Below are 25,961 nucleotides of genomic sequence, written 5' to 3'. Positions count from 1 at the left end.
CAATAAAAATGAAAAAATAACAAAATATAATTATAATTATATAATTATCACAAATACTCGATTATATAATGACATCTATTACAAATGTTCTAACTGTTGTAACTGTTGCTTCCTGATCTGCATATAGGTTTCTCAAGAGGCAGGTCAGGTGGTCTGGTATTCCCATCTCTTTCAGAATTTTCCACAGTTTATTGTGATCCACACAGTCAAAGGCTTTGGCACAGTCAATAAAGCAGAAATAGATGTTTTTCTGGAACTCTCTTGCTTTTTTGATGATCCAGCGGATGTTGGCAATTTGATTACTGGTTCCTCTGCCTTTTCTAAAAGCAGCTTGAACATCAGGAATTTCATGGTTCACATATTGCTGAATCCTGGCTTGGAGAATTTTGAGCATTATTTTACTAGCATGTAAGATGAGTGCAATTGTGCGGTAGTTTGAGCATTCTTTGGCATTGCCTTTCTTTGGCATTGGAATGAAAACTGACCTTTTCCAGTCCTGTGGCCACTGCTGAGTATTCCAAATTTGCTGGCATATTGAGTGCAGCACTTTCACAGCATCATCTTTCAGGATTTGAAATAGCTCCACTGGAATTCCATCACCTCCACTAGCTTTGTTCATAGTGATGCTTTCTAAGGCCCACTTGATTTCACTTTCCAAGATGTCTGGCTCTAGGTGAGTGATCACACCATTGTGATTATCTGGGTTGTGAAGATCTTTTTTGTACAGTTCTTCTGTGTATTCTTGCCACCTCTTCTCTTCTTAATATCTTCTGCTTCTGTTAGGTCCATAGCATTTCTGTCCTTTATCAAGCCCATCTTTGCATGAAATGTTCCCTTGGTAGCTCTAATTTTCTTGAAGAGATCTCTGGTCTTTCCCATTCTGTTGTTTTCCTCTATTTCTTTGCACTGATCACTGAGGAAGGCTTTCTTATCTCTTCTTGCTATTCTTTGGAACTCTGCATTCACATGCTTATATCTTTCCTTTTTTCCTTTGCTTTTCGCTTCTCTTCTTTTCACAGCTATTTGTAAGGCTTCCCCAGACAGCCATTTTGCTTTTTTGCATTTCTTTTCCATGGGGATGGCCTTGATCCCTGTCTCCTGTATAATGTAACGAACCTCCGTCCATAGTTCATCAGGCACTCTTATCTATCAGATCTAGTCCCTTAAATCTATTTCTCACTTCCACTGTATAATCATAAGGGATTTGATTTAGGTCATACCTGAATGGTCTAGTGGTTTTCCCTACTTTCTTCAATTTAAGTCTGAATAAGTCAGGAAGCAACAGTTAGAACTGGATATGGAACAACAGACTGGTTCCAAATAGGAAAAGGAGTACGTCAAGGCTGTATATTGTCACCCTGCTTATTTAACTTATATGCAGAGTACATCATGAGAAACGCTGGACTGTAAGAAACACAAGCTGGAATCAAGATTGCCAGGAGAAATATCAATCACCTCAGATATGCAGATGACACCACCCTTATGGCAGAAAGTGAAGAGGAACTAAAAAGCCTCTTGATGAAAGTGAAAGAGGACAGTGAAAAAGTTGGCTTAAAGCTCAACATTCAGGAAACGAAGATCATGGCATCTGGCCCCATCACTTCATGGGAAATAGATGGGGAAACAGTGGAAACAGTATCAGACTTTATTTTTTGTGCTCCAAAATCACTGCAGATGGTGATTGCAGCCATGAAATTGAAAGATGATTACTCCTTGGAAGAAAAGTTATGACCAACCTAGATAGCATATTGGAAAGCAGAGAAATTACTTTGCCAACAAAGGTCCGTCTAGTCAAGGCTATGGTTTTTCCAATGGTCATGTATGGATGTGAGAGTTGGACTGTGAAGAAAGCTGAGCGCCGAAGAATTGATGCTTTTGAACTGTGGTGTTGGAGAAGACTTTTGAGAGTCCCTTGGACTGCAAGGAGATCCAACCAATCCTTTCTAAAGGAGATCAGCCGTGGGTGTTCTTTGGAAGGATTGATGCTGAAGCTGAAACTCCAGTACTTTGGCCACCTCATGCGAAGAGTTGACTCATTGGAAAAGACTCTGATGCTGGGAGGGATTTGGGGCAGGAGGAAAAGGGGATGACAGAGGATGAGATGGCTGGATGGCATCACCAACTCGATGGACGTGAGTCTGAGTGAACTCCTGAAGATGGTGATGGACAGGGAGGCCTGGCGTGCTGCTACTCATGGGGTCACAGAATCGGACACGACTGAGCGACCGATCTGATCTGATCTGATTACAAATGTTGCAGATGACCCTTCTGCTAAGACTTATTTCACAGAGTATTTTCATTTCATTGACGAATACACTCAAGACAATGCCTATTCCAAACACAATATTAACACGTTAACCTCAACAGCATAATTTTCAAAGGAGAACTTTTGCTATTAGGAACAAAATATTCCTGGGATTTAAAGAGTCTTAATCAATGTTGAGTTACCTTTACTGAGTACTTTTTGAGACATGATAAGATGATATTTGAAAAATGTCCAAAATGTCTCATTAAAAAGCTTTTATGAAGCTTTTATCTTCTATTACCACTTTCTAAATTAACAGAAAGCTTCATAAGAGACTAAAAGTTGTGAGACCTAGGAATGAAATAATATCGTTTTTCAGATGACAAATTTATCTTCCTAACAGTATCTAGAAATGAAACACACAAACCAATTAATTTTGTGAGATTTTGAAGAACTCATTCTTAATTTCTAAAAGTAAAGTAAAATCTCCTTTGTTAATAACAAGTATCAAAGCCCATAGTAATTCACAGAAAAATCTTAAAAAGCTCTATTTTTATTTTATATTTTATGTCAATGTTGGCTCCTATTAGGCAAAACTTTTTGTGCTCCCAATGGAGTTTTAAATGAATAGATTTTTCAGCACCTATCAATTGTGAATTTATGATTAAAGTTCCATGTTTCTTTGCATTGTACACAGTTGAGTATTTACATTGTTAAATGCCAGTCAGGAACCATAAGTACAGTCATGTACCAAACTACATTAAAATCTAAGTACTGTATATGAAATAAACCCACTGCTCTACACAAAATCATTATTTATATACACTGATACAGCCATTACAAGTGGGGAAAGGGAGGACAGAGGCATGGGACTTCACTATGGAATATGCAAGTATGAAGTCAACTGGGCCTTAGGAAGTAACACTATAAACAAAGCTAGTGGAGATGATGGAATTCCAGCTGAGCTATTTCAAGTCCTAAAATATGATGCTGTGAAAGTGCTGCACTCAATACGCCAGCAAGTTTGGAAAACTCAGCAGTGGCCACAGGACTAGAAAAGGTCAGTTTTCCTTCCAACCCAAGAAAGGCAATGCCAAAGAATATTCAAATTACTGCACAATTGCACTCATCTTACATGCTAGCAAAGTCATGCTCAAAATTCTGCAAGCTAGGCTTCAATAGTACGTGAACCAAGAACTTCCAGATGTTCAAGCTGGAAAGGCAGAGGAACCAGAGATCAAAATGCAAACATCCACTGCATCACAGAAAAAGCAAGATAATTCCAGAAATACATCTATTTCTCCTTCATTGACTAGGCTAAAGACTTTGACTGTGGAACAAACTATGGAAAATTCTTAAAGAGATGGGAATACCAGACTACCTTATCTCCCTCCTGAGAAATCTGTATGCAGGTCAAGAAGTAACAGGTAGAACTGGACATGGAACAACAGACTGGTTCCAAATTGGGAAAGGAATACATCAAGGTTCTATATTGTCACCCTGCTTATTTAACTTTTATGCAGAACACATCATGTGAAATCGTGGGCTAGACGAATCACAAGCTGGAATCAAGATTGTCAGGAGAAATATCAATAACCTCAGATATGCAGATGACACCACCTTTATGGCAGAAAGCGAAGATGAACTAAAGAGTCTCTTGAAGGTGAAAGGGGAGAATGAAAAAGTTGTCTTAAAACTCAACTTTCAAAAAATGAAGATCATGGCAGCTGGTCCCATCACTTCATGGCAAATAGATGGGGAAACAATGGAAACAGTGGCAGACTTTATTTTCTTGAGCTCCAAAATCACTGCAGATGGAGAATGCAACCATGAAATTAAAAGATGCTTGCTCCTTTGAAGAAAAGCTGTGACAAACTTAGACAGCACGTTAAAAAGCAGAGACATTACTTTGCTGACAAAGGTCTGTCTAGTCAAAGCTATGGTTTTTCAAGTAGTCATATATGGATGGGAGAGTGGTGTTGGAGAAGACTCTTGAGAGTCCCTTGGACAGCAAGGAGATCCAACCAGTCAATCATAAAGAAAATCAATCCTGAATATTCATTGGAAGGACGGATGCTGAAGCTATGGCCACCTGATGCAAAGAACTGATCACTGGAAAAGACACTGATGCTGGGAAAGATTGAAGGCAGGGGATGACAGAGGATGAGTTGGTTGGATGGCATCGCTGACTCAATGGACATGAGTTTGAGCAAGCCCTGGGAGATGGTAAAGGACAGGGAAGCCTGGTGTGCTGCAGCACATGGGGTTGCAAGAGTCAAACACGACTGAGCAACTGAACAACAAATGGGTTGCAGAAAACAGCAAAACTGTAGCAAAATCTAAGTTCTTCAGCCTAATTTCAGTTTAAACATACAGTGAGTAGATATAAATTCCATCACTATTATTTGACTCTTCTTTTTTTAAAGGACAGAACATAAATTATATTATCCTCTCTTCTGATCATTCGTAATGATTTGTCATTACGAATCTTATTTGAGTTACTTAATTTCACTTTTCCCCACATATTTAAGGGGGCATGCATATGAGGAAAAACACAAAGTGGGGAGGAACCACTTGAAAACCTAGCAGAAAAACATGCCAAGCTCACAAAAAGCCAGGTATAGTTCATCTTATTACCAGCCAGAATTTAAAAAAACCCTATAATAAACAAGGCATAAGGAAGAGTACTCACAAGGATATTGCCTTAGTAATGGGGCAAAATTATGCTCTCAAATTATGCTGCCTGGTCTCACTTAACAAACCTTAAAAGCAAGCCTTAAAAATATCAGACTGTTTCAGTGTTACCTGGCTGCATCTCAAAACGAAGCTCATGAATATTTTGTTATTGTTTTGTTGGTAAGTTGTGTCTGACTCTTTTGCAACCCATGGACTGTAGCCTGCCAGGGTCCTCTGTCCATGGGATTTCCCAGGCAAGAATGGGTTGGTATTTCTTTCTCCAGGGGATCTTCCCAACCCAGCAACTGAACCCATGTCTCCTGCATTGGCAGGCTTGTTCATTACCACTGAGCCACCTGGGAATCCCCAACAATATTTACAAGGACATACAATATCCGATATGCAACAAAGCAATTCACAATGACTGAAATCTATTAAAAAACATCAGTAAAGCAAGAGGAAAAAAATGATCATAATGAGGAGAAAAATCATTCAATCAAAATGGACAAAGAACTAGAATAAATGTTTGTATTACCAGGCACAGATGTCAAAATGTTTTTTATATCTGTATTACATATGTTCAAAAAGCTAAGAAATGACTGAATAAGTTATGTAGAGAAAGAGCAGATTAAAAAAAAAAAGAACCAAAAAATCCTTCTAGAGATGGAAAATACAATATTTGAGTCAAAAAATACAATGAATAGGATTAAGAGCAGATCAGATATTGCAGAAGAAGAGGTTAGTAAATGTGATAATGCAGCAACTCATTAAGACATTTATTCAAAAATTAACCTGTGAGGCTTTACTTTACTTAAATATTCAATTCCTTCTTCTCCTGACCACTTAACTCCATATCCCTGCTTAAGCTGTTTTTTTTCTTTAGTACTTACCCCTACCTATCACATAGTATATTGATCTTTATTTTTTATCTCCCACTAAATGTAAGTTGAATGAGGGTAGAGATTATGCCTTCTTTTTCCATCAATGCACCCAAGGCCTAGGAAAATGCCTGGTACACTCAAATATTTGTTGAAGAAAGAATGAAATATATAATAAAGACAACTGAAAGAGACAGATTAAAAGATTAGTTACAAGATTAAATAATTTCTTAAGAAATTTTTAATAAATATGTAATAATGAGAAAATCAGTTAATCTTCCTTGGGGGTGTGTGTGTATATATGTGTGTGTGCACATATATACATTTAGCCTTCATATTAAATGGTGAATACTGAAAAAATATTAAACTTAAAATGTTTAACTAATACTAATACCTAAACTTTGACAACCATTATGAAAACGGTAATTAAAAGTAAAATGAAGCACATTCTAATGGATACTGAAAAGTAATAACCCAAGCAGAATACATTTCTTTAATATAATATATAACAACTCTTAGTGCTCACTAACACCAGTCACCTCTTACCAACTGAAGTCAAGTAAATAAATAGGTGATATACTCTGTGAGATTGAATGCCTGTTATTTTTTCCTTCTATATTTCTCCCTATTAAAATTTTAACTGATATTTTCATCTTAAATAATTTCTTAGCATATTGGTATATGTTCATAATACAGTGTAATACACAAAAAGACACCATACAGAATAGTACAGTGGTTTAGGCTTTAACTTTAAAAATAACAAATAATGAAATATTTTCTTACAAGTAAATATATATATATATATATATATAATTAGTCTTAATTAAGTTGGAGATATTACCAGCTCTTTCCTGATTTAAAGTTGGAAGCAAACCCAATAAAAAGAAATTATACATCCTTTAATTATTTTCTCCAGATCATAAAATTGTATATTATTGATTTGGTTTCGTGCTAGCCTGCTATAAAGAGTCAGGTGAGTAAATACTGCCCCCTAGCAATATCAAGAAAGAATAGCAATATTTACCATTTCATGAGACCTTTCTATATGGTCTGGTAATGTTAGAAACATCAATAGGAAAAACAAAGGCAGGGGCTCATTAATTTGATTTTCAAGAGCATAAATTATGGCTTAAAAACTTACAAATGTATAAAATATAAAATATTAAAAAAGGAAACATTTCTTAAAACTCTAGATGAATCTTTTGTCAAATGGATTTATTTACATACATACTGTGTTCTCTCACCTCTCTATATATAAATATATAGTAATAATAAAAATTATAATACAAAAGAGAATACCTTCTAATTGACTTTTATCTTTTTATGAGCGTATTTTCTCTTTACCTCAAGTCAGAAGCACTTTTATATCTAAGTTAATGTCAGCCACCTCTGTAAAATGTAAGTTGAGTATCTTGCAATGATTCTGTGTAACAGGGAAATGTACATCTAGCTATTCAAATAAAGGATTACTGAAAAACAGCAGATTTTCAAAGCATCAGAGTAGACCATATATTTTCCTGAAACTATGAACTTTGTGATCTGGTAGCTACAAATCTCTTTAACCCTTCAGGATTGTTGTGAAGATCAGTTAAAGGCTTTAAAACACCTGGCAGAAGATGTGACATATTTCAGATGTCAGTATAGGAAGTACAAGTATTCTTCTTCATAACAGCACAGAAGCTTCTACAATAAGAAAGTATTTCAACAAAATACTTTCGTTGAAGTATTTTGACGCAAAATTCTCAGTCAAACTCATGAAATCATCTAATAAAAGCTACATATGTTCTGGAACCGGGAGACAGGAGCAGAAGGTAAAGAGAAAAGAATCCTGTGCACTGGGAACTCTACAGTTGTTTCACAGGTTGAGGTAGACTCAGTTAAAGCAAGGCACAGACAACAAATGCTAAAGTAGTTACAGTTCTGCTAGCTCTCAAAATCTATATTCCTCAATTCCATGTCAGCTACTCTGAGGTCACAAAATTTTAAATATCCTTACATAAAATCTTTCCTCTCAACTTTCCAAATTCTAGAAGATATTTTATTTTGTCTGTATCTGACTGCTATTGCCTTCTTAACCATGTACAGAATATCTGTTGAAACAAAGAAAAATTCTTAAAAATCAAGAATATGTTTCATAAAAGAGTTTAGTATTCCAAAGTGCTTTTCATTTTCAAAAGACTATTAGCATTCTCAAAAATGAACAAACATGATGGGTTATGCTAAATCAGGATAAATTAGGTGGAATGGGAAAGGGCTGAAAACAAATTTTAAAAACACATAATACAGGTAGGTGAGGTTGCTCAGTTATGTCCAACTCTTCGGAACCCCATGGAATTCTCCGGGCTAGAATACTGGAGTGGGTAGCCTTTCCCTTCTCCAGGGGATCTTCCCAACCCAGGGATCAAACCCAGGTCTCCTACATTGAAGCGAATTCTTTGCCAACTGAACTATCAAGGAAGGCCAATACAGGTAAAAGCAGTAATAAATAGTTCTTCTTATTTAACAGTAGTCTTGGGTAGGCTTCCCTGGTGGCTCAGAGGTTAAAGTGTCTGCCTAGAATGAGGGAGACCCGGGTTCGATCCCTGGGTGGGGAAGATCCCCTGGAGAAGGAAATGGCACCCCACTCCAGTACTCTTGGCTGGAGAATCCCATGGAGGGAGGAGCCTGGTGGGCTACAGTCCATGGGGTTGCAAAGAGTCTGACACGACTGAGCGACTTCACTTTCACTTTGGTCTTCTATCTTCTTAGCATCTTGGGGGAAAATTGTTATGTACAAAATCTGCCTTCATGTCCTAACCAGCAACAATGGGACAACAGTCAGGAGGTGGGAATTATAAATCTATATGAAAACAGTGATATACAAAGCAATTCTCTAGAATATTTTAAATAGAAAACACATTATTTTGTGATATTTTCGTGAGCCAGTAACCCTGAGGCAAAAGATAATTTGTTTCTATGTTTTATCTTAATAAACAGCCAATAAATACTGCATTCTTTTTTAAAAATAATTCTTATCAGAGTATAGTTGCTTTACAATGCTGTGTTAGTTTTGCCTGTGCAGCGAAGTGAATCAGTTATACATCTACATATATCCACTCTTTTTTTGATTTCCTTCTCATTTAGGTCACCACAGAACACTGTGTAGAGTTCCCTATGCTATACAGTAGGCTCTCATTAGTTATCTATCTTACACATAGTAGTAAATACTCCATTCTTATAGATAAAGCAGTATGGAACACAGTGCCTGGCACATTAATGACTGTAGAGAATCAACACCATCAAGATTCTTGCTAGTGTTTGAAGTCAAGCTTATTGAACTTGAATTTCCAAGATATATGCTCCCTCTCTTCTTACAATCATACATTTTATCTACATCTAATTTTTTAAAGTGAAGTTGCTCAGTCCTTCTGACTTTTGTGACCCCATTGACTGTAGCCTACCAGGACCCACTGGCCATAGAATTCTCTAGACAAGAGTACTGGAGTGGGTTGCCATTCCCTTCTTCAAGGGATCTTTCCGACCCAGGGATTGAACCCAGGTCTCTTGCATTGCAGGTAGATTCTTTACCATCTGAGCCATGAGGGAAGCTCTGACTTTTTGATCTACATCTAAATCACCTGGCATTCTCTGACAGATTACTGATGGTAGATCTACCAATGATGATGCAAGCCCCCACCCCCTTTTAAAAAATTACCCTGGTAATTTGGTTTCAGATGTGAAGCTTATTAGAGAACTGTTCTTTCTTTATTTAACATGTGCTCACGTTACATCAGGGCTTCCCTGGTACCTCAGTGGTAAAGAATCCGCTTGCCAATGCAGGAGATGTGGGTTTGATCTCTGGGTTGGGAAGATCCCTGGGGGAAGGAAATGACAACCCACTCAAGTATTCTTGCCTGGGAAATCCCATGGACAGAGGATTCTGATAGTCTACAGTCCATGGGGTCATAAAAGAGTTGGATAGGACATTAACAACATCACCATTTTTATAAAGCAGTTTCATAGAAGGATGGTACAGTACTAAATAGCTCAGTTGGTAAAGAATCTGCCTGCAATGTAGGAGACCCTGGTTTGATCCCAGGGTCAGGAAGATCCACTGTAGAAGGGATGGATAGGCTACCCACCCCAGTATTCTTGGGCTTCCTTTGTGGCTCAGTTGGTAAAGAATCCTCCTGTAATGTGAGAGACCTGGGTTCGATCCCTGGGTTGGGAAGATCCCTTGGAGAAGGGAAAGGCTACCCACTCCAGTATTCTGGCCTGCAGAATTCTATGGACTATATAGTCCACAGGGTCACAAAGAGTCGGACACGACTGAGTGACTTTCACTTCACTTCACAGTACTAAAATACATCATTATTATTACCATCTTTCATTTTTTGTACTATGTCATCCAAAGTGTTACATCATCTTTTAAGAAGATACAATAAATATAAGAGACATCATTACAGTCTGTTCTAATTTTTCTTCCAGTTTTATTGAGATATAATTGACATACAGTACTGTAAAAATTTAAAGTGTAGATTAGCTGTTCTTCAGCAAAGTTAAGAGTCCTGTTGATGTTTTGTTCTAATTGTGTCTGACTGTGCAAGTACAACAAGAACCAGAAATAAGCTAGAGCCTGTAAGATGCGTATTTGAAACCCAGAATCAATATTTACAGGATAGATATGCTCCAGGTTCATGCATGACAGACAAGGAGTAAGTGAAAAGGACACGATACATTTCACACACATACACTTTCAATATATGGAATAAAATTTGGGGTTTGCTATGTTTAAATGCTTTCTAAAATTTTTAATATTTTGTTTTTACTATATCTTTATGCTACTTCTATAAATTATTCAAAAAATAACTTAAAACAAAATGGTTAACTGTTTTCCCTTGCATACCAAAGGTTATATTAGTTATATTTTTTGCAAGTAATGATTTCCATAATACTAAAAAATACATAACTGCATAAATATACCTTTCTCTATTAATTATTACTTGACTTATAATACTGAGCCAAAAAACTATAAAATAGAAATCAGTAACAAAATCACTTGGGCAATTTAATGGTTCTGAAATCCACATTTATTATTTTTGGAAAAGATTAGCTATACATCCAAAGTAGGTTTCAATTATCTCACTGAGTATTTAAAAAAAAAAAACTTTCTAAAAATTTCAAATAATTAATTTTAAGTAAAAGACTACAAAACATGCTAGGCAGCACTTTCTGGGAGATAGAAAAGTACCTTAAAAATTCAGCAAATAAAAAATGTTAAAATCTAAAATGGAGTAGCAATCTTATCAACTCAAAAAAAAGTCTTTGCTGTTGTTAGTATCATTATTTACTCCAGAAAAGTGTTTGCTAACTGAAACAGTAAAATACTATATCCATTATAGTTTATAATAGAATGCTTTTTAAATATAACTCCTAGTAATATAACCAAAGAAACGGTGCAACATGATCAAACTCTAATACATAAAACAAGAAAACTAATAATGGCTAACTCCTTAAAATTTACTGTGTACTTGGAACTGTGCTGAACCATTTATACATATTATCTCATTTAATCTTCACAATAATCTTAAGACATAAGATTTATTATAATCAACATTAAAGAGGACTATGGATAAAAGAAACTAACTTAACTGTTTAGCTACTAAGTTGAAGAGTCAGGATTAGAACTCTGTCCCATTTCACACCTGTGTCTGAGTGCTTATTCTCAAATTGTGTTCATAGACTCCTGGGAATCTTTAAGAGCCAGGGCCCCAAAGTTCAAAACTATAACAATACTAAGATGTTTTTGCTCCTTTTTCTTTTTTTATTATGTTCACACTTGTGCTAATGGTACAAAAACCATTGGTGGATAAAACTGCTGGCACAATATCACAAATCAAAGTAGGGGCACTAAAGTATAAAAGTCATAATCTTGTGAAGGTTAAAAATTAAAAATGGTTAATTTTGCGAAATATTGTTTAAAACGTTCCATGAGACAAAATGGGAAGTAGGTATAAAGCACTTGTACTGTGTACTGAAGTAAAACATTGTCTTGAAAGAACCTCCCTGATGGCCAGTGGTAAACCTACTTCCAATGCAGGGGTTTCAGGTTCAATCCCTGGTTGGGGAACTTAAGATCCCACATGCCACGTGGCTCAGCCAAAAAGAAAAAAAAAAGGCTGCCTGGAGGAAAAAGCACTTGGGCAATGGTTTGAGCAATGAGCCATTGTAGGTGACTTTTTCAAGAAATGCCAAGTTTAATGTTATAAGGAAAAATAAAATAAAAACAATAGTTTTTTTCATGCTTGGATATTTGGTGGACATTTCTCGAAAATGAAGTGAGCCTGTCACTTCAATAAAAAATTCTAGCTGTTAGGTGAAGATTAGAATTTTGGAAAATTGTATCTGCCAGTGTGAGCTTGGCAGCTTCTCAATACTTAATGAATTTCTGGATGAGATCAGTGGTGATGTTAATGAATGTGATTTTTTGATATATATATAACTAAATGTTTCATAGTTGCAAGATCTGAATAATTCAATGCACTGATATTTTTTAAATGACCAATTACAACATCAGAAAATCACATATGGGTAAAAGAGCCATTCAAAGTGTTAAGACAGACTGATAGATTTGAATATAAAAGAATATGAAAAGTTCAGTGACATAGTTTTACACTGTATATTGCAATTAAGCACTAAGAAACTACCTTTTGCAATTATGTCCGTGTAGGGCCAACATATTTTCTTTATGTACTTCAACCAGAACAATGAACTGCAACAGGATTGAATTTAGAAGCAGATATGAGAATTTAACTTTCCTCTATTAAGTAGAAGTTTCAAAAATATAAAACAATATTACTCTTACATTATTTTGTTTTAGAAAACAATTACTTTTCTGAAAAAATTTATTTTGTTAACATATAATGGTTCTGCTATTTTCATTAAAAAACTAATACATAATTTTTTAATGTTTCAGTAAATACTGACAGATATAACTCTACCTATAAACTCTTTGAGATACTTGCTAATTTTTAAAAATGTGAAAGGGTCCTGAGACCGACCAAAAAGTTTGAGAACTACTGCATCATATTATACACTGTTTAAAAAAAAATTGAAGTTTATATGATTTACAATATTGTGCTTGTTTTAGTACTGTTTCAGGTTTGTTTTGTTTTCTGTAGAGTGTATTCTATTATTTGTTATTATAAGATATTAGGTGTAATCCCCAGTGCTATGCAGTAAATTCTGTTGCTTATCTCTTTTATGTATAGTTATCAGCCTTCATTAATCTCATACTCTTTAAAATCTGTTCCTCCCTTGCTCCTTCAGTCCCCTTTGGTAAACATACATTTGTTTTTGTCTGTGAGTCTATTTCTGTTTTGTACATAGATTCATTTATATTATTTTTAGATTCCATATATAAGTGGTATCATACAGCATTTGTCTTTGTCTGACTTATTTTACTAAGCATATACTTCCTTTTACTTGTCTCTCAATCAGTATAAGGATAGATTAGATTGAAAGCAGACTAAGAACTTAAAAAAAAGGGAAACCTGGTGGATACTTAATTTCTATGTATATGTTCTTAGCAAGAAGATACCAAACATTACTTTGTCATTGCCTATGGGATTAGTAAGTCTTGGGCTCTATGACATGAGTGCTTTCTGAAAGGTAGTTTAACCTTTCAGAGAGCTAAATAAGCCTTTTGTATTCAAGGGTTTTAAAGAATCCAAGGGCAGTAGAATGGGTTAGGAGTCAAGTCAGGGAAGCTGTAGTTTCCTAATAGTCAAGTACAGATGTGAGACTGGGCCATAAAGAAGGCCGAGTGCCGGAAAATTGATGCTTTTGAACTGTAGTGCTGGGGAAGACTCTTGAAAGTCCTTGGGTTGCAAGGAGATCAAACCAGTCAATACTAAAGGAAATCAACCCTGAATATTCATTAGGAGGACTGATGCTGAAGCTGAAGCTCCCAATACTTAGGCCACCTGATGTGAAGAGCTGACTCAGTGGAAAAGACTTTGATGCTGGGAAAGACTGAAGGCAGCAAGAGAAGGGGGCTGCAGCAGATGAAAGGTTAGATAGCATCACTGACTCAATGGACATGAACTTGAGCAAGTCTGGGAGATAGTGAAGGACAGGAAAGCCTGGTGTGCTGCAGTCCATGGGGCTGTAAAGAGTCACGATTTAGCTACTGAACAACAACAACAACAACAAGGAAAATACAACAACCAAAGGATACATCACAGCACTCTAGGATGGTCTAGGACAGGTTGGCGGGGACTCCTATTATGGGAGATTCTAAATAAGGTGTAATTTTCTAATTTACCTTATAACCACTGATGCTGCTGTTGCTAAGTCACTTCAGTCGTGTCCAACTCTGTGTGACCCCACAGATGGCAGCCCACCAGGCTCCCCAGTCCCTGGGATTCTCCAGGCAAGAATACTGGAGTGGGTCACCATTTCCTTCTCCAAAGCATGCCTGCATGCTAAATTGCTTCAGTCGTGTCGGACTCTGTGTGACCCCACGGACAGCAGCCCACCAGGCTCCTTTGTCCACGGGATTCTCCAGGCAAGAATACTGGAGTGGGTTGCCATTTCCTTCTCCACTTGTAACCACACTAGATAAAAATCTAAAAAAAAAAAAAAATTCTAAAAAATTCATTGTCACCAATCTCTGTAGATTAAAATCTAAAATTTCTTTATGCAACAAAAACAACATAAAGGCTAGGAACAGATGATGGAACAAATGAACAAACCAAGCAAATACCCAGGGATTGAACCTAGGTCTCCCGCATTGTAGGCAGACACTTTACCGTCTGAGCCACCAGGTAAGACCAAATTATATAAATACTTCTGAGAAATATTTTCATAATTTTAGTTACTACAAACTCAGCTAAATAGAAGTTTGGAGAATGACAGTGATAAACTTTTAGGAAAGGAGAAAATAAGCAGTGGTATAAGCACCCATTAAGATTATAGTTAAATGACAATGGTTTTGCCAGCATACTTATCACTGAATTTGTTGATGTTATCTTTAGCAGAGACAGTAGGTTTAAGAGGCATGTATAGTACTGGAATACGGCCTTTGTCACGTTTCTTACTGTTCACCTGATAAGTTTTCATAATTTTCAGGTTGAATGCTATTCATTGCATTTCAGAAAAAGTTTCCTTAAGAATGAAGAAATAGAGATAAACAATAGAATGGGGGATCTCTTCAAGAAAATTTGAGATACCAAGGGAACATTTCATACAAAGATGGGCTTGATAAAGGACAGAAATGCTATGGACCTAACGGAAGCAGAAGATATTAAGAAGAGGTGGCAAGAATACACAGAAGAAATATACAAAAAAGATCTTCATGACCCAGATAATCACAGTCGTGTGATCACCAATCTAGAGCCAGACATCCTGGAAAGCAAAGTCAAGTGGGCCTTAGAAAGCATCACTATGAACAAAGCTAGTGGAGGTGATGGAATTCCAGTTGAGCTATTTAAAATCCTGAAAGATGATGCTGTGAAAGTGTTGCACTCAATATGCCAGCAAATTTGGAAAATTCAGCAGTGGCCACAGGACTGGAAAAGGTCAATTTTCATTCCAATCCCAAAGAAAGGCAATGCCAAAGAATGCCCAAACTACTGCACAATTGCACTCATCTCACAAGCTAGCGAAGAAATGCTCAAAATTCTCCAAGCCATGCTTCAACAGTATGTGAACTGTGAATTTCCAGATGTTCAAGCTGGATTTAGAAAAGGCAGAGTAACCAGAGATCCAACACCCGTTGGATCACTAAAAAAGCAAGAGAGTTCCAAAAAAACATGTACTTCTGCTTTATTGACTATGCCAATGCCTTTGACTGTGTGGATCAAACAAACTCTGGAAAATTTTTAAAGGGATGGGAATACCAGATCACCTGACCTGCCTCTTGAGAAATCTGTATGCAGGTCAGGAAGCAACAGTTAGAATTGGACATGGAACAATAGACTGGTTCCAAATATGAAAAGGAATAAGTCAAGGCTGTGTATTGTCACTCTGCTTATTTAACTTCTATGCAGAGTACATCATGAGAAACACTGGGCTGGATGAAGCACAAACTGGAATCAAGATTTACAGGAGAAATATCAATAACTTCAGATATGCAGATGACACCACCCATATGGCAGAAAGTGAAGAACTAAAGAGCCTCTTGATGAAAGTGAAAGAGGAGAGTGAAGTTTGGCTTAAAACTCAACATTAAAAGAAAACTAAGATCACAGCATTTGATCCCTTCACTTCATGGCAAATAGATGGGGAAACAGTGGAAACAGGGACAGTCTTTATTTTTTGGGGGAGTTCCAAAATCACTGCAGATGGTGATTGCAGCCATGAAAGTAAAAGATGCTTGCTCTTGGAAGAAAAGTTATGACCAACCTAGACAGCATATTAAAAAGCGGAGACATTACTTTGCCAATGAAGGTGCATCTAGTGAAAGCTATGGTTTTTCCAGTAGTCCTGTATGGATGTGAGAGTTGGACTATAAGAAAGCTGAGTGCTAAAGAATTGATGCTTTTGAACTGTGGTGTTGGAGAAGACTTTTGAGAGTCCCTTGGACTGCAAGGAGATCCAACGAGTCCATCCTAAGGAAGATCAGTCCTGAATACTCATTGGAAGGACTGATGCTGAAGCTCAAACTCTAATACTTTGGCCACCTGATGTGAAGAACTGACTCATTGGAAAAGACCCTGATGCTGGGAAAGATTGAAGGCAGGAGGAGGAGGGGATAACAGAGGATGAGATGGTTGGATGGCATCACCAATTCAATGGACATGAGTTTGAGTAAACTCTGGGAGTTGGCAATGGACAGGGAGGCCTGGTGTGCTGCAGTCCATGGGGTTGCAAAGAGATGACTGAGTGACTGAACTGAACTGAACTGAACTGAACTGAAGAATGAAGAAGTGTACTTTCTTCTTCTCATTTCAAAGGCTGGATATATTTTCAGCCACAGGAACATATAGCAAGACAGAAATGATAAAAATCACTGTGGCCCCAATTTTGCCAAATATACATTACTCACCCTATTTATATGTAAATCACATAACTACTATGATACATATAATCTAAGCATCACATCAATGCACAATATTCCCAACTATTCAAGCTACAGCAGTACTCAGTATTCAGAGCTCTGTGACCCACGGCAAATGGAAAGGAGCCAGCAATCACAATCTTTTCTGCAATAGGAGTCTGCATTTTAATGATGGAAGATTAATGAGAGCTTGCTTTAATAAGATTAGTTATTCAGCAGGAAACTCAGTTTGGGATCTCATTACGAAAATGCCCACTCTTATCCTTGATGAATTCTAGCCTGCAGTTTTGTTGCAGGTACAGAAATTCACCTAAACAATTATCTTACAGACAGAACACTGAAGGCTATGATCTGGTGGGGGAGGAGAAAGAAAGACTTCACATACAAACTAATAACATGCAGCTAAAAGTATGTGATTATTAACAGAATAATGAAAATGTTAGAAAAATTCTCCATTTCATCACACCTCTCCCACAACTATTCACTCACTGTTAATAATCTCTACATTAAAAATATAAAATCTGTTTTCAAACTTAAATTTAAAAATAGTCTCAACATTTTCATATTATCTACACACCTGAGAAATAGGCCAACAAAACATAATAAAACAAATCAAGATTTCAAAAACCAAAAACCAACCTTCCTATTAACATTTTAACTTTGTTAAATCTTTCATTTTGCCCTTTCTCTGTGACAGAATAGTCATAGAAAATGGAATTTTTTCCAGGTTATGATATTTTTCCTTTCCCTTCACTTCTCTGTTGTTAACTTTAGAATTCTCGATAGAGACAGACTCTTCCCTAGAGGATGTTTGAAGATATGTGTAGTCATTTTTCCGAAATAACATGTAGAAATTTTATTGTCACAATGATTAGGGGATATTAGCAGGCAATCAGTGGATAAGGGCTAGGGATGCTCAGTATTTGTCATATACTGGACACGCTCGTCCCACAAGGAACTGTCCTCATCCAACGTGACTTATGAATCTCTCAAAAGACTAATCATATATATATATATAACTAATACTTTACCTTACTAGAACTAAAGCTTTTACAAGATGTTATACAAAAATAGTCCACTAATTATAGGAGGGGGTCATAATAGAGAGGGAAGCATAAATAAAGATTTTGTGTCAAAATTATTATATCTACTAACTACTGTGAGCAAGAATCCCTTAGAAGGAATGGAGTAGCCCTCATAGTTAAAAAAAGAGTCTGAAATGCAGTACTTGGGTGCAATCTCAAAAATGACAGAATGATCTCTGTTCGTTTCGAGGGCAAACCATTTAGTATCAGAGTAATCCAAGTCTATGCTCCAAACACTAATGCTGAAAAAGCTGAATTTGAATGGTTCTATGAAGACCTACAAGACTTCCTAGAACTAACACCAACATCATAGGGGACTGGAATGCAAAAGTAGGAAGTCAAGAGATACCTGGAATAACAGGCAAGCTTGGCCTTGGAGTACAAAATGAAGCAGGGCAAAGGCTAATAGAGTTTTGCCAAGAGAACGCACTGGTCATAGCAAACACCCTCTTCCAACAACACAAGAGATGACTCTACACATGGACATCACCAGATGGTCAATACCGAAATCAGACTGATTATATTCTTTGCAGCCGAAGATGGAGAAGCTGTATACAGTAAGCAAAAACAAGACTGGGAGCTGATTGTGGCTCTTATCATGAACTCCTTATTGAGAAGCTCAGACTTAAAGAAAGTAGGGAAAACTACTAGGTCATTCAGGTATGACCTAAATCAAATCCCTTACAATTACACAGTTTTGAAGTGAAGTGAAAGTCACTCAGTCGTGTCTGACTCTTTGTGACCCCATGGACTATACAGTCCATGTAATTCAAAGTGACAAACAGATTCAAGGGATTAGATCTGATAGACAGAGTGCCTGAAGAACTATGGATAGAGGTTCGTGACACTGTACAAGAGGCAGTGATCAAAACCATCCCCAAGAAAAAAAAATGCAATAGGCAAAATGACTGTCTGACAAGGCCTTACAAATAGCAGAGAAAAGAAGAGACGCTAAAGGCAAAGGAGAAAAGAAAAGATATACTTATAGGATGAGAGTTCCAAAGAATAGCAAGGAGAGATAAGAAGGTCTTCCTCAGGTATCAATGCAAAGAAATAGCAGAAAACAATAGAATGGGAAAGACTAGAGATCTTGTCAAGAAAATTAGAGATATCGAGGGAATATTTCATGCAAAGATGGGCACAATAAAGGACAGAAATGGTATGGACCTAACAGAAGCAGAAAATATTAAGAAGAGGTGGCAGGAATACACAGAACTATACAAAAAAGATCTTAATGACCAGATAACCATGATGGTGTAATCACTCACCTAGAGCCAGAGATCCTGGAAAGCAAAGTCAAGTGGGCATTAGAGAGCATCACTATGAACAAAGCTAGTGGAGGTGATGGAATTCCAGTTGAGCTGTTTCAAATCCTAAAAGATGATGCTTTGAAAGTGCTGCACTCAGTATGCCAGTAAATTTGGAAAACTCAGCAGTGGCCACAGGACTGGAAAAGGTCAGTTTTTATTCCAATCTCAAAGAAAGGTAATGCCAAAGAATGTTCAAACTACTGCACAACTGCACTCATCTCACACGCTAGCGAAGTATTACTCAAAATTCTTCAAGCCAGGCTTCAACAATACATGAACCATGAACTTCCAGATATTCAAGCTGGATTTAGAAAAGGAAGAGGAACCAGAGATCAAATTGCCAACATCCGCAGGATCACAGAAATAGCAAGAGAGTTCCAGAAAAACATCTGCTTTACTGACTATGCTAAAGCCTTTGACTGTAGATAACAATAAACAATGGAAAATTCTTCAAGAGATAGGAACACCAGACCACCTGACCTGCCTCCTGAGAAGTCTGTATGCAGGTCAAGAAGCAACAGTTAGAACTGGACATGGAACAACGGACTGGTTCCAAATTGGGAAAGGAGTATGTCATTACTGTATATTGTCACCCTGGTTATTTAACTTATATGTAGAGTACATCATGAGAAATGCTGGGCTGGATGAAGCACAAGCTGGAATCAAGATTGCTGGGAGAAATATCAATAACCTCAAATATGCAGATGACAGTACTCTTATGGCAGAAAGCAAAGAGGAACTAAAGAGCCTGTTGACGAAAGTCAAAGAGGAGATTGAAAAAACTGGCCTAAAACTCAACATTCAAAAAACAAAGATTATGGCATCTCGTCATATCACTTCATGGCAAATAGATGGGGAAACAAAGGAAACAGGGACAGACTTTATTTTCTTAGGCTCCAAAATCACTGCAGATGGTGACTGCAGCCATGAAATTAAAAGATGCTTGCTCCTTGGAAGAAAAGCTATAAGAAATCTAGACAGCATTATTAGAAAGCAGAGACATTACTTTGCCAACAAAGGTCCGTCTAGTCAAAGCTATGGTTTTTGCAGTAGTTATGTATGGATGTGAGAGTTGGACAATGAAGAAAGCTGAGCACCAAAAAATTAATGCTTTTGAACTGTGTTGTTGGAGAAGACTCTTGAGAGTCCCTTGGACTGCAAGGAGATCAAATCAATCAATCCTGAAGGAAATCAGTCCTAAATATTCATTGGAAGGACTGATGCCCAAGCTCCAAAACATTCGCCATCTGATGTGAAGAACTGACTCAATGGAAAAGACCCTGATGCTGGGAAAGACTGAAGGCAGGAGGTGAAGGGGATGACAGAGGATGAGATGGTTGGATGGCATCACCGATGCAATTGACATGAGTCTGAGAAAGCTCCGGGAGTTGGTCAGGGAAGCCTAGCATGCTACAGTCCAAAGAGCTGGACACAACTGAGCGACTAAACTGAACTGAACTGATAAAAATTACTGAATTATTAAATAATAAAGATTCCCCTCTGTAGTGCAATCCACAGCATCTGGAGGAAGCATCTGGATCTTCTGGGTTATCTCTATGGGACTTGGCAACAAAGGAAATCAAGTGCATGCTTGTGTGCTAAGTCGTTTCAATCCTGTCCAATTCTGCAAGGCTATGGAATTTTAGCCCACCAGGCTCCTCTGTCCATGGGATTCTGCAGGCAAGAATATTGGAGTGGGTTGCCATGCCCTCCTCCAGGGGATCTTCCAGACCCAGGGATGGAACCCACAGAAGTCTCCAGAGGCTCCTGTGTTGTAGGCAGATTTTTTACCACTGAGCCACCAGGGGAGCCCCAGGGAAATCAAGAGAACTATGCCAATGCTCACATTGCTTGCTGTGCTGTGAGTGAGAATGCCCTTTATCACTGACAAAGGAGTCCTGGATTTTCTACCAGTATCCATGAAACAGTAAGAGGCTCATTTATTAGATTTAAGTAGGGTAAAATCAAGTCCAAGCTCTGAAAGGATCCCTGACCTGATTTCTACATTATAAAGAGCACATTTAATTTCCCCTCAAATGATCCAAAATCATTAGAAAACTTTTAAGTTGAAATCCCAATGACTCTTATCTTTCATGTTATTATCTAGACTTTTATTTCCGCCATGCTATTAGCCTTTCTCAAATCAATATTATGCATATATATTTAACAGTTATTGTTTAATTAGATTTCAAATTTGTGAAGATTAGATGCATGCTAAAAGAGGGTTAGAGCAGTAATTGGTGCAGTTAAATTATGTTTAAATTATTTTTTTAATAATACTGTTTTTTGCTTGCCTCTTCTCATATACCACATTCTTTCAGAGTTTAATTATTTTGATTAACTAAGATAAACTATTTTTCCATATGTGATTTTAAAATTCTACCTATGTTCAAGAATATATCTAAGGATTTTATCAGACTCTCTTTATAATTTCATACATATTTGTGTATATTGCTCAGTTGTGTCCGACTCTTTGTGGCCACATGGGCTGTAGCTCGCCAGGCTCCTCTGTCCATGGGATTTCCCAGGCCATTCCCTCCTCCAGGGGATCTTCCTAAACCAGGGATCAAACCAATGTCACTTACATCTCCTGCACTGGCAGGCAGATTCTTTACCACTAGCGCCACCTGTATAATTAAATTAATATAGTTTTCTGTTTTCACTACAAGTGGTCAGTGGTGCTTTCAAGGACATTTTTTTGAAAAGAAATCCCTTTTTTTACGTCTACAGCTTAGTATTTTTCCCTCAGAAATCTAACACCACTACTAATTAGGCAATCAGATCCTCTGTAATTTCTTCAATTCCAGCCATAAGATTTAATCTAGTATTGCTATGGTTTTTCCAGTGGTCATGAATGGATGCGGGAGTTGGACTGTGAAGAAAGCTGAGCACAGAAGAATTGAAGCTTTTGAACTGTGGTGTTGGAGAAGCCTCTTGAGAGTCCCTTGGACTGCAATGAGATCCAACAAGTCCATTCTAAAGGAGATCAGTAGTGGGTGTTCATTGGAGGGACTGATGCTAAAGCTGAAGTTCCAATACTTTGGCCACCTCATGCGAAGAGTTGACTCATTGGAAAAGACCCTGATGCTGGGAGGGACTGAGGGCAGAAGGAAAAGGGGTGACAGAGGATGAGATGGCTGGATGGCATGACTGACTCAATGGATGTGAGTCTGAGTGAACTCCGGGAGATGGTGATGGACAGGGAGGCCTGGCGCGCTGCGATTCATGGGGTCACAAAGAGTCGGACACGACTGAGCGACTGAACTGAACTGAACTGTCTTGTAATATATATCACATTTATAATGTGAAGAAGCAAGAAAGGTAGAGTTATATAAAAATAAATACTTAATATGATAATATATATCTATGTTGGTTAATTTTTAAATAACTTTTCATCTCCATACATAATTGTAGGGTTTGATCTTATTTTGTTTTATAATATGTGTATATACTTTGGAGCCCTCATTGAATAAGCCATGTACTCCACTAAAAGGTATTTTTCCACAGGCCTAGAAGCAAATTCCACTGGATAGTAAGGATGGTTACTTTAGGCCTGATGATCACACCACAGAGTTACAGCACAACACACAGAGCAATGAACTAGAATTAGTACACATATGTTTTGTCTTTGTTTTCCCCCTGAAAGATGAACCAGACAGAGGGTTGTCAATGATATGTTAAAATTTTACGTCCTGAGATTTAGTTTTATTACTTTCTCAAACACTGAATTTCTTATCTATTAAATGATGAAATCACTTGCTTCATACACCTTACATATTTGACTTGAGTATCAAATGAAATGTTTATGAAAGTAGTTTTAAACTTCAAATAACCCTGCAAGTATTTATACTGTTTAAGTGTTAACACTTTAACTGCATTTTTAGTGATAATATAAACATTTTTCACTTTTAATCTTACCATAAACATACTGTTTTGTGGATATAAGCCTTAAAAGGAAAGGTATTCTTCAACTCTGTGAACAGAACTCAGTTCCCCATTTCAGTATGATCAGGAAACAAAGAAGGTTAAGATGGAATAATGAGATTTCTAACTCAAAAAGGATTTTGTTTTTTAGTTTTACAAAAACCTATGACATTGTACTCTGTCTTTTAAAAGAGGTTTGACTCCATGCCACAAGCTACATGTGAGTAATAGGCTAAGCTACACTCTGACTAACAAGAGTCAGCTCTGACTTTTGGTCTGATAAGGAACCTGAGAAGCTAATGAAGTAAGCCCAAATCTGGCAAAGCTTCCAAGTAATATCTCAAGCAAAACACAGAAGCAGCTATTAATACTTAAGAATTCACTAAGTTCCAATTTCCTACTTCTTCAAAAACAAGCCTGAATATCATAAAATCCAAGTGAAAACTGCTGACAGCACAATTTAATACAACACTTCACTAACAGGTTTTTCAAATTAATTTGATAGTACCACGAAAAACAAGATACTTCCCTTTACTAAGTGAAGACATGGAACGTAACCATATAAACTTTATCATACAAGCCTATAGTTAGTAGCAGAAACTTGTTTAGATAGATGGACTTCTTATGACAACAAAACTTTAAAAACAGTTTTATTCTGTTGTGTTGCCAATTGCTGCCTTTTTTTTTTTTTTTAACATTTCTATTAATGCACCAGGTACTTACATCTGGAATAAATCCAATCTCATTGAGATGATTGCTTAGCTCTGGATCATGAAATGCAATCATCTGAGAGAACACAGTCAGATACTCTGAAATGACAATAAAGTTTAAAACAATCAGTGTTTTCACATAGTACATCAAATAAAGACATGAAATCCACATAAATTAGTTTTATTTACACTTTGAATTAGATTTAGTTTCTCCACGAAGAAAACACACTTTATTAAATAATTTTCTGTTTTGTTACTACTTCAGTCACTTATGGCTAATTATTAAACAAGAAAAGCTTTTTGTTAAAGCTATATCACAACTTATTTTCTACCTTTAGCACTGTCAGTTCATTTCTTGAATCACAAATTATTCAAATGACGAATGACTTTTTCCCTATTACATTCAACAAATTATTTTCTCTAGTGATATTAAACCTGTTTCACATTTATCACTTTTTCAGAAACTGTAAACAGATACTTAAATAAGGAATAACACTGTCACATATAGAATAATTACACCTCAAATTTATTTACATATACAGATATAGAAATTTGTTTCAATAAAGTGAAGATGCAGGACAGATCCCAAAGGGGAACTTCTGAATTTAACTTTTAACTTCATTTTTTCTCTTTCCAGTTAGGGATGGTATGTTTATCGTCCCAATTTACCTAGAAGCCAGAGGTATGCTACATCAACAATCATATGCATTCAACTTACGTTGATGAAAGCATATGATTATTAACTTTTATTAATAAAATAGAGAAAGAATGACAACCCACTCTAGTATTTTTTCCTGGAGAATCCCATGGACAGAGGAGCCTGGCAGGCCATGGACCATATGGTCTCAGAGAGTCAGACATGACAGAAGCGACTAAGCATGCACGCACACTTCATTTTAAACCAGAAAGTCACACCTCAGGCAATTCTCCACAGCTATGCTCCAGTTTATTAAATGTCTTTCTTATTTGAGCCTGATAGAAGATAATTACTATGGTGAATTACATGGCTAATTAAGAATTACTGAAGAAACCTAATCTATCATTAAAACATTTTCCTTGTGTTCTGCCAAACACTGATGGCTGGATTTATATATATATTATAACTGCACATATGTTGCTGTTGTTCAGTCACCAAGTTGTGTCCAACTCTTCGTGACCCCATGAACTATATATAGCATGCTAGGCTTCCCTGTTCCTCACCATCTCCTGGAGTTTGCTCAAGTTCATGTCCAAAAAAAAAAAAAAAAATACACACACATACACACAAACGTGTATATATAATACACACAAAAATAGGTAGATATAATTATTTTGCATATTATTATATACCATATATTATTTCATATATGTAAAATACACTACAAGGCTGGCATAAGTTTTAGTTGTTCAGGATAGGCTTTAGAATGAGATACAGTAGCTTGTTACATTCAGAAAAATTTCTTTAAAGGAAAAGATATGGCAGAACTGATGATACCAGCACTGTCATATCAGCACTATGTCAAATTTCAAGTTATTTAAAAAATGCATTTAACGGTTCCTTAGGACAAACAAAACAAATTGAAATGCATATGTCTTTTGATTTGTAAACTAAGAGAATTTAAGAGAAGCTACTGAAAAACAAACTAGTAATAAAATTAAAACAATAGATTCCATGGATTTACTACTGAATCTTTTAAATGTTCATAAAACACTCTAATTTTGGTTTATAATAATGAAAATTCCCATCAAGAGATAAAATATCTCCCCAAATAGTATTTTCTGATCGGTGACCTATGTAGGTGTACGTGTGTGTGTTCAGTCACTCAGTTGCATCTGAATCTTTGTGACCCCACGAACTGCAGCCTGTAAGGCTCCTTTGTCCATGGAATTTTCCAGGCAAGAATACTGCAGTAGATTGCCATTTCCTACTCCATGGGATCTTCCTGACCTAAGGAATGTCTCCTGATATTCCTGCAATAGCAGACAGATTCTTTAACACTGCACCATCTGGGGTAAATGTCATTAAAAAAAAAATCAAGATATTTATGAAATTTCCACTTAAATTTCAAGTGAGGTTTAATGGTGTTCTTTTCCACACAATCATGTCTCATAT

The 25,961-nt window shown here is 36.7% G+C and overlaps 1 protein-coding gene across 1 annotated transcript in view; it reads right to left on the bottom strand.

Annotated features, from left to right (window-relative positions):
* TBCK (TBC1 domain containing kinase) overlaps positions 1-25,961 on the bottom strand; it is a 208,727-nt gene that overhangs the window by 101,012 nt on the left and 81,754 nt on the right. Inside the window, exon 20 of the mRNA XM_040237515.1 lies at positions 23,883-23,968. Within this exon, the coding sequence (XP_040093449.1) occupies positions 23,883-23,968 (86 nt within the window). The remainder of the gene's footprint in view (positions 1-23,882; positions 23,969-25,961) is intronic.

This window comes from Oryx dammah, unplaced genomic scaffold (genome assembly GCF_014754425.2).
Source record: "Oryx dammah isolate SB20612 unplaced genomic scaffold, SCBI_Odam_1.1 HiC_scaffold_3, whole genome shotgun sequence".
Lineage (NCBI taxonomy): Eukaryota > Metazoa > Chordata > Mammalia > Artiodactyla > Bovidae > Oryx > Oryx dammah.
Note: the sequence above shows the minus strand (reverse complement) of the source record. Positions and strands in the feature narration are given on the sequence as shown.